Source organism: Varanus komodoensis, unplaced genomic scaffold (genome assembly GCF_004798865.1).
Source record: "Varanus komodoensis strain SLA01 unplaced genomic scaffold, ASM479886v1 scaffold11, whole genome shotgun sequence".
Classification (NCBI taxonomy): Eukaryota; Metazoa; Chordata; class Lepidosauria; order Squamata; family Varanidae; genus Varanus; species Varanus komodoensis.
In genome coordinates, this window is record NW_025335317.1 from 9,655,007 (window position 1) to 9,667,653 (window position 12,647).

The following is a 12,647-nucleotide window of genomic DNA, read 5'->3' on the forward strand; positions in this document are numbered from 1 at the left end:
TGAGGCTATGGATATGTTTAGCAAGTGCCTGAGACTGGTAATGGATTGGATGAGGGACTGAGAAACTGAAGCTGGACCTGAAGCATTGGCAATGAGGCTGCCTTTGAAAACTTCTGCTGGTACGAATCTAGAGAACAGGGCCTGAATCATCAGTACAGAAAGCACGTTTATTAGCCAGTCCAGTCCGCTTTTGTATATGGAAGCAGAGGGCTGCATTCTCGTCCTTTGCCTCAGGTGTCAAAATGACCCGGGCAGTCGTCTTCACAACCTGCATCTGCCAGGGACCTCTAAGCATCAATCTCACACCTATCTCGACCAGCTTATGCCAAAAATTATAGGAATATAATCCACCTAGGAACACTTTCTCAGGTTCCTACAATACCTGAAATGGGATGGGTGGGGGAGAAGGTACCACAGGGATGTCTTTGCTGCAGCATCAAGATTCCTGTGCCAGGTTTTAAACCTTTTAGTTCATTCTGTTTTTTAATCTGCTTTTCCTCTCTCTCTCTTAACTACTTGGCCTTCTGCTGTTTTGTTGTACTTCTAAACCCCACTGATTACTTTAGCTGGAACAGTAATAAATATTTTTTTAAAAAAATAAATAATAGTCATGACATACTCCAGACTAAAAAGAGTTTAGTGACACTTGTGGGACTCTCACTGCATACAATCTGCTCATCATTCACTGTATTTTATCACATTGTAACTCTTCTGAGCATTAAAAAGTGCTCTGCTTTCATTTTAAGTTTTTGACATTTCTGTGCAGTAACTAATCATTATTGCTTAGGTATTCTGTAAGAGCATGCCTTAAAGACCATGGTTCTAGATTAATTTCTTCTCTCCGCTGAATTCTACTCTGGATTTTTAATATTAAAACAAATCATAGATAAATGGAACCAGGTCTTACCATCCCATTATAAGTGTACTCCCTCGCTGCATTGAAAGAAAGAACGGCCAAGTTAGTTACTATCAAAATGATGTATATGCTACAAGTTTCTGTGATGTAAACTAGAACTCTCACTGTTGCTATTTTAAGGCTATGGGAAGAATTCAACATTCAACAACTTTCCTAAACTTTTAAACCTCAAATTTCAAAATTCATATTTTCATAAAACCCAAGAAAATGCGTGGTTTCCAGATTTAGTCATCCTTAGAGCACACCCACTGAAGTTAGTGGGACTTCACTAGTCATGACTCAATGAGGTCTTACTGATTTAACAAATATATACTATTCATGACTTTGTCTGGATCCAACCAATAGTTGTTGGGGTTTCCACTGTGCAATGCAAACTTTACTGATCTGGGCTCCTACTCTTGGAAACTGTCCACAGGTTTTTGCAAATGTTTGCACAGAGGTATTTGCAGGCTTTTAAATTGCATTGAAATCGCTTTGGCCTAGCACAAATCTAATAGCTAAACACCACGCAATTTGACTCTGAACCCCTTCACAATATGGCTGAATTGCTTTCCGCCTGAGGATGAACTGCATTTCAGAGAAGATCTTGAGGCTGTGCTACATTGGCAGGCAGGGTCAAAAGCAAAAGGGCGCTGGATCAGAGGCAAAAGGGGTAGGATCAAAAACATCCCAAATCACAGCACAGTGTACAGCTTACAGCCAGCAAGTAAGCTGTAGAAGAGGTATTTCCATCTTTTCGAATGGGGAAGACCTGGGCAAAATGACCAGTGGTCGGGGAAAGGGGTTGGGGTCAGCTGGGAACTTGCCATGGGTATGATCAAGCCCATGAGAAGTATGCTTAAATTCAATCAATTTCAATGGGGGAGGTAGAACCATTTTCAGTTAATGCAAATTAAGAGTATTTAACTATGCCTGGACCATGCTCATGGTATGTTTATCTGTACAGCTAGTATGATGTGCATAAATGAAATTTGTGTTTAGAAATGCACACATCACACAAGTACATGCGGGCATGGTCCACACAGAAGTGGAAAAACTGTGTTTGGGCTTGATTCCTGGTCTATCTACAAAAATCCCCCAAGAGACCAAGCCATTGGGTAGCAGGGTCTTAGCCAAGCCTTCTCTCCAACGTGCCAGTGCTTTATACAATTTTTCTACTGTAGAAGCATTCCATTACATGATTCCACATAACGATGCAAATCCATCAGCAGCCAGTCAAAAGCAGCCAAGTCCAGGTGCCTTGATCAGAAGTAGAACTCTGGAACTCCCTACGTAGTTTTGACTCATTGAAACAAATGGGAATCAATGAATGCTACCCAGGAATGGCAGCTGCTCCCTAACAAGTGTGTACTTGCTGTGAAAACCACACTTCCACCACTCCTGCCAATACCAAAGAACCACCTTGGCACCACCGTTGTCGCTCGGTAAGTTCCACAGCCTTAATACGAATCGATTTACCATGAGGTACTGTCTGGCAAGACAGACCGACTCAATCGTGCCCTGGAGGTAGACTGTGGATTTCTTTTGTGGATTACTAGGATCGGGGAAATGGATCTGAGCACCAGTTCTCTGCATGATATGCTTGATGTTGCTGCCATTTCGACCCATCATGAAGAGATGATGCTGAGCTGCAATATCTAGCTGTGTGCTCACAGGGATTGCGGAAGCCAAGGTTCCAGCCAGGTGCTCCAATAGCATGGCTGTTCCCTCCTATTTAAGACAAAGCAAAAAGGGTTTGGAGAGAATAACACTTCCATTCATCAGGTTACATTCCCCATGCATTTACCAAAAGGATCTCGGACATCTCCAAATTAAAAGCCAAGAGGCACACACATCCTTGTGCATGGTGTTGTAGTAGCTGGACTGGGAGACCCAAATTTAAATCCACGCTGCATGATTATGGCCCAACACCCCCACCCATCTCACAGGGGTTCAAAACTACTTGTAGGATGGATAGTCTGTGTGACGATGCTAACTTAGCACACATTTTAGAGAGACATGACCTGTGCTTGGACTCAATTGATTTGAAACAGAAAACAGTGGTTTCCAAAAAGGCCTAAAAGTTATTTAATGACTGAGACTACAAATAAACTGAACAGCCGCAAGGCACAGTTGCATGAGGCTGCAGGAGAAGCATTAAAGTTGTACAGCACAACCAGTTCTCTGAGGAACTCTTTCCTCTCCAGAGTATTCCGTTTTGGGCAAGTGGGTGAAACTATAACAATGTGGTTGATTGCCAGCTGCCAGTTCTTAGGCCGGCCTCGTTTCTGTCCATCACTGCAATAGATGTGTGCATATACACAACCCAGTGTGGCTTTGCTTGTAATGCTACAAAACCCTACCCTGTAAGATCAGGAAAAAATGCACTGCTTATCAAGCTGAAGTGCCTCAGGTTTCATGAGCATTCACATCTACACAAAGTTCAGACAAAATAAATGCCGGTAGGTATGCTGTCCAAAAGCACATGGGTTTTACTATGGTAGTAGTGAAAAGGGTTCCATTCCCTATGTTTTAATCAAGACAAATGCATGTGATACATGAAATTCCTCTCTGTACTAGAGAATTGAGACATCTCAAACCGCAGGTGCTATAGCACGTGGGAAACATTCTTGGGAAAAAAGGCCTCTCTCTTTCCTCTTGTTCAGAAATAGCTTACACTGGAAGTTCTGCAATGGTGACCCATCAGTTGGCCTTGGATGCACTTCAGGACTCACTGGGCTTGGCCCACAGCCACACAGATCCAAACAAAGCCAGCAGGCCAGGCAAATACTTAATCCTACTGTGCCTTCAGAGCAATTGGAATAATTAGTTAAGATGTTACCTTTACAGCATTAGTGTTATTCTGAGATCCTCTGATGATGGCTGTAGCACCATATGTGCGCGAACGTTGTTTAAAGGACACTGAAATATTGTAGGTTTGTGATATATGCTGAATTGTGGGAGAGTTGGGGTCAGGGATTGGTTGAAGGATTCCAGCGATAGGTAATTCAAACATCAGGACCAGAGGAAGCAGCTCCTAAAACAATGATTGAAATAAAAACACAGCACAAATAAGAAGGTATCAGACTTATCATGAAGCTACACACCTGGACCACTAAGCTGGAGAACCATTTCTTGTCTCCTACCATCCCACTAATATCAACAACCTCAGATACGCAGATGATACCACTCTCATGGCAGAAAGTGAAGAGGAACTAAAGAGCCTCTTGATGCGGGTGAAGGAGGAGAGCGCAAAAATTGGCCTGAAACTCAACATTAAGAAAACTAAGATCATGGCATCTGGTCCTCTCACTTCCTGGCAAATAGATGGGGAAGAAATGGAGGTAGTGACAGATTTAATTTTCCTGGGCTCCAGGATCACCGCAGACAGGGACTGCAGCCAAGAAATTAAAAGACGCTTGCTCCTGGGGAGGAAAACTATGACAAATCTAGATAGCCAGGTACTGAAGATGAAACTCAAATACTTTGGCCACCTAATGAGAAGGAAGGACTCCCTGGAGAAGAGCCTAATGTTGGGCACAATAGATGGCAAAAGAAGAAGGGGACGGCAGAGGATGAGGTGGCTGGATGGAGTCACTGAAGCAGTCGGCGTGAGCTTAAGTGGACTCGGGGGATGGTGGAGGACAGGAAGGCCTGGAGGAATGTTGTCCAGGGGGTCACGATGGGTCAGACACGACTTCGCGACTAACAACAACAACAACACCATCCCACTTGGCTATCTTGCTTCACACTTCCTGGTATAAAGGAGCAAGAGTCAAATTTTGCTGATTGCAAGATTTCCAGGGATATGCCTGAAATGGTAGTTGGCCATGGCATAGTTATCTCATTTCCACCCATGACTTCAGAACCTTAGTGCTGGTGTTCTAATTTATAAAGCACAATGCCTCAGATAAACCTGTCCTTCAGAACTGACTCTGGGGACATTTACCCATAGCAGGTACCCAGAACTTTTCTATTGTGAATTTCAGTGGAGAAAGCAAAAATGGAACGCTTTTTGCATCTCCGGTCTGTAGCATTACTCTTACTGGGACTGGCAGTTCAAGTTTGGGGGAAAAAGCTGGAAAGGCAAGAGTATTAGGAATACACTGAGGGATCTTGTACACTTTACCCTTTTATTCCATCAAGAAGCAAACTCTGAAGCACATTAAATTAGCAAAAGTGGGAAAAAAATCAGTTAACTTCAGGCTTTTAAAAAGACCATTATACTGAGCTTGATTTCATAATTACCCGTATTCTTACTCTGGCAGATTCAACTCCAGCTGGCTGTCCTGCAATAGACACCTGCAAAAGTTGGAACACGTTATTTAAATTCTAGCAATGACTGTGTCATTTTGATTCGCACATATGCATCTATTGGCATCCCTGACACTTTATGTATAATTTAAATGCAAATTTTTTAAGTTTTTGATTTCTTACTCTAAAAATATTCTAATTATACTAGTGTGAGTGCAATGAAATGTACCTAGGAAATGATACCTATTTAATCTAATCAGGAAGTAAAACAAAGAAGGTGATTAAATACTGTTTTCAAAATAAAAGTTAATAATAAACTATTTTACATCTCAAAACAGAATGAGCCACAAGTCGCTTCAATTTTTTCTCTCCATAACATTTTCCAAACACTGTTCTGTCAAAAATGATCTGTAGCACATAAGCAAGCAGAAATTCTCTGATCACTTGAGCAAGTAAACCTTTGGTTGTGAAAATATTAGGAGTTATTTCCATTACTGCACCAAACTTATCCCTGCATCCACAAGGATTAGGGAAATTAAGGAAAAAAAAAACCCATGCTGCACTTATTTATTATATTTTATGGGCTGCAAAAAGTGGTTTCGGGTCAGGATAAGTCCTTGACTTTGATTTGGTTGACTCAGCAACACACTCTTGACCAACCCGCACATTCCAAGCAAAGCACACAGCACAGCCTTCTCAGGAACGGTACCATTTTAGCGTGCAGGTGGGTCTGCTTAATAGAGAAATATCAGTTAGCCAATGGCAACTGAATCTGGCAGGGAAGACTCACAGGAGAAGCCAATACTGCTAGGGAAAGCTGAAGGCAGGAGGAGAAGGGAAAGGCCCACTAAGAATGGGGCCATTCCGTAAAGGAAGCAGCAGCCTTGCACTAGCAAGGGGACAGGCACTTTGCAAGTCATTCATTCATAGGGTCGCTGTAAGTTGAGGCAACTGGACGGCATGCAACAACAACTGCAAGGGAAATTCTGTGTGACTAAAGTCTGGCAAACTTCCATTGCCTGTCTCCCTGTGTGCACGCACACACCAATGCAGACACACAGGAATGTTGGGGAAGGACAAAACGCTGAGGAAGGACAAAACATCTGGAACATACTTGAAAACCATCTGGCTTTCAGAAAACCAAATATTTTTTCCATAGTATTTCAAAGCATGTTTTTGTGTACTTTAAAAGGGGTGTGTATTATACAGAATTGTTAACACAGGTGGGCCAGGACTACAGGACAATAAATAGGCAGGAAAAAGGACAAGATAATGCAAAGTAAAGCTCCAGCTGTGCAAGACCAGTACAGCAGCAAAGCAACAAGGGATGTGGCCTCTCTACCTGACACACACACACCTGTGCATTCCAAAGTGGTATAATGCCTGGTGCTGTCCTTATTTGTTTTTCGGCGCCAGGCCAAGACCTTTTTATTTAAACGCTATTTTAACTGTTAATGGTTTTTTGACCAGGCTGGATCCTCTATTCTATCCTATCCTATCCTATCCTATCCTATCCTATCCTATCCTATCCTATCCTATCCTATCCTAACCTATCCTATTTTTGTATTTATTTATGTATGAATTTTTTAAAATATATTTTATATACAATTTTAATGATTGTAAGCCGCCCCAAGGCACATGCAATGGGGCGGCATATATGTTGTTTAAATAAACAAACAAACAAACAATCTCTGCTCAAAAGCATAAGAGTTCTAAGATATCCATGGGCCAATCCTGCCTCATAATACTCAAGCAGGAGGGACAGTCAGCATCTATCAACTGTACTTCCTTTCAGGCCCCCTTAGGTTGGGGCTGAACATCTGAAGAAGAGGTTCCTTCTAGCACAGGCTCCCTCCGTGATGCAGAATGCTGGGAATCCCTGCACAGAGTTGCCTCTTTGCTTCAGGATGTGCCATCAACATGACTGGGATGGAGGGGAAGCCGTGCTAATGCAAATATACCCGGCCTCCCTCCCCATGCGCTGTTCTATGCCAGTGCCTAAGCACAGGGATATTACGGCTAAACACAATTTTAGAGAAGACTCACCTGATTGCTTTTTTCTGCTTGGTTATTTCGATTCGAGTCTGGAAAGTGGATGTGACAGCAAGTTTCCTCCATCACCTTTTTAATATTATTTCCTCCTTTGCCGATCACATGAGAATGTTCTGTATGAGATACATCCATCTTCAGGGTGACTCGATTACTCTGAAAAAAAAAAAAAGAATTTTCCTTTATTGAATTCTTCCCATAAAGACACACACAACAGAAACGCTGAAAAAGAGATGCAGTGGGTGGGAAAGACAGAATGAGATTCATGAAATAACGGCTTGCATGGAACAAGGGATGAAGTTCTAGTTTCCATTTCCAATTCTGAACACCATTCTACTGTTGACAATTTTTTTCTGAACATTTCTCCCTGTGTATTTTGGTAGATATTTTGTGAAGGAAGAATGGTCATGACAAAATAAATGGTGATTTAATGAAATGCATTTTTTCCCTGTATGGGTATCTCCAATTGAACAAATAAAGACTTCTGTGTTGGAGAATCAGTGAATATTTTCTGTATTCATTATCAAATACTTAAGTACTTGTGTTGCGTATAAATATAGGAAATCTTATTTTTTAAGGTTATGCAGTCCTTTGAAAGATGGTGGACTTCTGAATAAGCTTTCAAATTGCATGATGGCCCATTATCACTTCTCACAGTTCTTCCTGACAGTGTGTTTTGGGCTCTTGCCCCCATGATGCTGCCTTAGATGCCACAGATGGCCTTAGAGCTACTGTTCACTGAAAAAGAGATGCTAAACTGAGCCTCTGGGTGCAAAGGCAGCACACCCTGGAATATGTCTGGTACGAACAGAAGGCGGCCATTATTTTCAGATTCCATTTGTGAGTACCCTGTCATGTCAACACTATGTCTTTTTCCCCTGGTTACTGGAGTAGGGCTGTGAGCAGGCCCCGTGGACCACCTTCATCCTGGTCTGGCAGGGACGGGATGGATTTCTCTGTCCCTCCTCCAACCACTTGCCTTGTCTCCACGCTGGCTGCAGCGGAAGGTATCATGGCGACATAGCAAGTGGTTGGAGGAGGGACAGAATGATCCAACCCTCTTCCACCAAGCCTTTGTACATCTGAGCAAAGCTCCTTTCCTCTGCATCAAGCACAGAAACACGGTGGCTTGTGGGCCCATGGCAAAAGGACAGAGCAATCCTATGGGGCTGCAGACGGGCTGCTTGATGTCTATGCTGGGTGGACAGGCTGGGACTTCACTTTCATGTCCCACCCGGAGATGTAGTGGGGCAATAGTGGAGGGATACAGCAATCCTTCTGGCACATCGAGCATAGAAATAAAGTGAGCTAGGAGCACACAGATTTCTCCACTGCGGCTCCATGGTGCTTCTGAGCTGCAAGCACAGAAAGTATTGTCCTGCAAGGTTAGCACAGGAAGCAAGTGAGCTGGTGGAGAAGGCCAGGGCAACTTCATGCCTCTTTATCACTCAGTGCCTTTCTAGCCTGCAAAACATTTTACGAGCCTGGTTTGTAGAAAAGGAGCTTGCGAACAGGGTCATAGAGCTTTGGTTCATCCACCACTTGCCCCTCTTAGGAGGAAAAGGTTGTTGAATAGAATTATTCCTTTGCAGGGGGTCTAATTTACACACCTGAACTAATCACTTTGGCGTCTAATTTACAAGCCTGGACTAGACAGGCCTTAAACTCCTCTCTCCCAGCATTGCTTTCCCTCTCAGCCCTGCAAATCAGCCTTCCCCAGCTTGCTGCTCTCCAGATATTTCGAACTTCAGCTCCCATCAGCCCTAGCCATCAAGGTCAGGAATCCTGCAAGTTGTAGTCTAAAGCACCAGGAAAGCACCAGGTTGGGAAATGATACTCCACATGATAGCTACTTCTTCTTTGATGCTCCTGTGACTGCAACAACACTGGAAACTGGACAACTTTAAGTTCCTCCACTACTTACTTTGAAGCCAGGAAAAGCTTGACCCTAGTTTGACTTGCTTTTGGTGTGGCCTGTGCAAAAATGAGATTCTGCCTTCTCCATGTAAGGACATCTTCCAGGGACACTGTGGCAGGCCCTACCTTCTCCAGAAACACAGCCAGGTCCCAGGAGGCAGCATAACCTTTCCCTGGGCTAGGTAGCACCTCTTCTTCAAACTGATGTGCCCCGGACCCACAACAAACACCACTTTTGAGCTCCTCTGCACCCTCATTCAGCCAAATGCTCTCCCACATTGGCCACAAAGTTCTTGAAATTCTGGATTGTGTCTTAAGCAAATATTAGAGTTGTAAATTATATCAGAACCACTTCTATTGACCAAAATAACTTCAAAAAGAGCACTCCCTTTTTTCAAACAAACAAAGCCACTGGTATAGCCAACAGCAAATCCATTTTTTTTTTTTTAAAGTCCAGCCAAACCAGGCTGAAATAAAGACACATTTTCAAGGTAAGGAATTTGTTCCAGGTATAATCAACCCTGTGTTTTATAAAATACACCGCATCTGGCTCCTATTTGCTTGAATGATATTTGCATAACTGCTTGAGCCTTTCCAAAACTTGTGCCCACCAGATGTGGTAGGAACCACCATTCACATGCTCTGGCTGCGAATGATGGGTTGAAGGAGGCTATAGTCAAGCATTGTATGTATGTTATGAATTCTGTTGCTACTGATTAAATATTGTTCCACATAGTAACCATTATTAACCATTTAATATTCAGTTGATATTTAGGACTCAGATATGTGTTGTGTAGATCTCATGTAGTAGCAGAAATGAAGTTCTGCCTCTCCAAATACTTTCCCGGTGATTCTGTGAGTATCCTACTTTATGTGAACTAATATATTTTCTAACATCTGGGTTTACACTTTTAAACCAAATAATGTTAACTATAAGATTCCCCACTGGACCTTGTCATGAATAGATAACCATAAAGACAACAGAAGTGTTCAAGTATTCAAGACTGAAGACTGTGGTGGAACAGCCAGCCGTACTATTATGGGAGAAGTAGAAGAAAGATTTTCAGGTACCCGGCAATTATACATGTGTCTAAGTCTTTATTCTTCCAGCTAGGGAAACATGAAATTTGGATTTCTGTCTTAAGCTACCAAAATATCTGGAATCATCTTCATCCAAGCCATTTTGGTAGCAACTCAAGTGTAGTGAGGAATTAGAAGTAGCAGGAACAAAACAGGAAACGAGAATAAAAGTGGCTTTATCCATTTTCATCCACAAGGCATTTTGCTAATTTTCTAAGGTGAAAACTTTCAGAATTTGTTTTATAGTCAGTATGTTGTTATAGTTTTTATAAACTGGTCTGCATTTTACATCCAGAGAATCACAGAATAGTAGAGTTGAAGGGGCCAAGAAGGCCATCAGGTCCAACCCCTGCTGTTGCAGGACACCAGTTTACACCATCCCACTCAGAGGGCTGTCCGGTTTCACCTTGAATGTCTCCAGTGAGAGACAGTCCACCACCACTCTACTGAATTTAAAGTATCCATCCCTTCTGAATGCAAATTATACTCCTTCACATCCCAAACCAGGTAATATCTTTACAGACCCCAGATACTTACCGTATTTCACAAAGGTGGGAAACACAGATCAAGCAAACATGCAGTACTTCATTGGGCATAATTAGCTTCAACTTGTGTTGGGGCAGAGCATGGCCTTTTTAAGACGGAATTGAAATTGACTGTGGTCCCTCAGCATCCTCAGCTGCATTGGGAAGTGGCCAACGTTTTGCACTGAGAAAGCTGTCAGAAGCCTGAGCGCATGAGGTTCCACTGAAAGAGCAGAAGATAAAAGCCTTCTGCCAACGAGTGTCTACCCCTCCATGGTGCTGCTTGGGCAGTTTCACTAGGATACAGCCAGCAAAAACTGGGTATAAAATTAGAGATCATGATCTTTGGAAAAAGCAAGAGATCAAAGAGGGGCAACACTGGGGCAAAGGAAAAGGGGCTTGCAATCATAGCCGGGGAGGAAGCAGAAAAGTCAGCCCTGCCATGGAGTCCACAGGATACCTACAGATGGACCAGGAAGGAAGGAGGGGTAAAACAATCCTGCTCATCTGTCAGGTATAATGCAGGCCGTTTGGGCAACAACCCTCCCACTGTGACTTTTTGCCAGGAGGGGTTAACATGACATGTGAACCTGTTGCTGCTGTATTAAAACTGGGACACCCCACACACTCCACTGGGGCAGGCTGCAGTCCGTGCAGGCGGCCATTTTGAACATTCAGCCCTGCGTGGCAGGTTGACATGGATTGTTGTGTCATCCATACTCAGGTGGCAGGGACTGTTTGAAACTTGAGCCATTCAGCTAACCCTAGAATGGAGCACTAGTGCAGTGCAGACAGTGTCCCGGGTCACATGTGACAGGAAGCCACTGCTGGTGCATTTCTTGCCTGAACTTTTCATGGTCATGGTGGGTGCCATTTTGACTATTTCAATCCCCATGGGAGGCACACCATTGCTTGCAATGAAGTGTGAACCTGGTTTGTTTGGGCAGTTAATCCGCCTGCAACCCGAAAAGAGCCCATCGCTTCTGGTGGGGCTTGTTAAACACCTGAATAACCCACCTTCGATGAGCTTATGGATAACATGCTACACTGCACCCACGATATGAACTGAACATCCAAACTGGATCTGCCACAGCAACAAGAGACCCTGCACTGAAGCTCTCACATGATGGCTTCTGGTTAATTGTGCATTAGGTCAGCTGCTTGCACCTATGTAGCTTAAAGAAGTACTTAGCAAGATCAGACTGCTTTGTTAAAAATGAAAATATTACAGTACAAAACTCCAAGTTCTCTAAAAGAATTTTCAGCATTCCTGTTGGGGCTATTATTGCCTCATTTTATAGAATTCAAAGCTGAACTACTAGAAACTACTTGCAAGTAGATCAAGTTTACCACAGAAGTAACTGCTGCTTGTATAATCCATGTAGATACTACATTTCAGCAAAAGTGTTTGCTTTTTAATGTAATGTTAGAAGGTTTGGTAACTTTAAAATGCTGATGAATTCAGCACTGTTGAGTCTCGAAAATCAGAAGCCCAAGACCTGAAATTCCAAAGAAAAGCTGAGTTGTTGATTTTCATCTTACTTTTGTGTCCAAGACAGACATGATCTTTTCTTTAGCTTCTTTAACGTTTTCTTTCTTTCCAGAGACTTTAATATGGGGATCTTGAAAATAAAACACACACAAAAATTACTTTGTTAAATGGGCTATATAAATAATCCAACATGTTACTCTTTCTTTCTAACCCAAGCAAATACCCTGCCTTAGGTAATATCTTGCTGCTAATATATGTTATTTTATAAGTTATACAACTTAAGCAAAATAAACATACAGTTGAGTTTATCTAGAGAATTCCCCCAAAGCTTCTGCAGTGTGATAGTTTGATAATGAATTTGTTTGCTTCTGACTATACAACAAATATACTCCCAAAGCTTTCAAGCTATAATTTATCACAGAATGTGACAGTCAGT

The 12,647-nt window shown here is 42.6% G+C and overlaps 1 protein-coding gene across 4 annotated transcripts in view; it reads right to left on the reverse strand.

Annotated features, from left to right (window-relative positions):
- Positions 1–12,647, reverse strand: part of BICC1 (BicC family RNA binding protein 1) — an 87,365-nt gene that overhangs the window by 28,673 nt on the left and 46,045 nt on the right. For all 4 annotated transcript variants that reach the window (XM_044420349.1, XM_044420351.1, XM_044420348.1 and 1 more), the window contains exons 3-7: positions 12,262–12,341; positions 7,196–7,354; positions 5,144–5,197; positions 3,738–3,932; positions 2,375–2,626 (exon numbers count right to left, since the gene is read on the reverse strand). In XM_044420349.1, the coding sequence (XP_044276284.1) occupies positions 2,375–2,626; positions 3,738–3,932; positions 5,144–5,197; positions 7,196–7,354; positions 12,262–12,341 (740 nt within the window). The remainder of the gene's footprint in view (positions 1–2,374; positions 2,627–3,737; positions 3,933–5,143; positions 5,198–7,195; positions 7,355–12,261; positions 12,342–12,647) is intronic.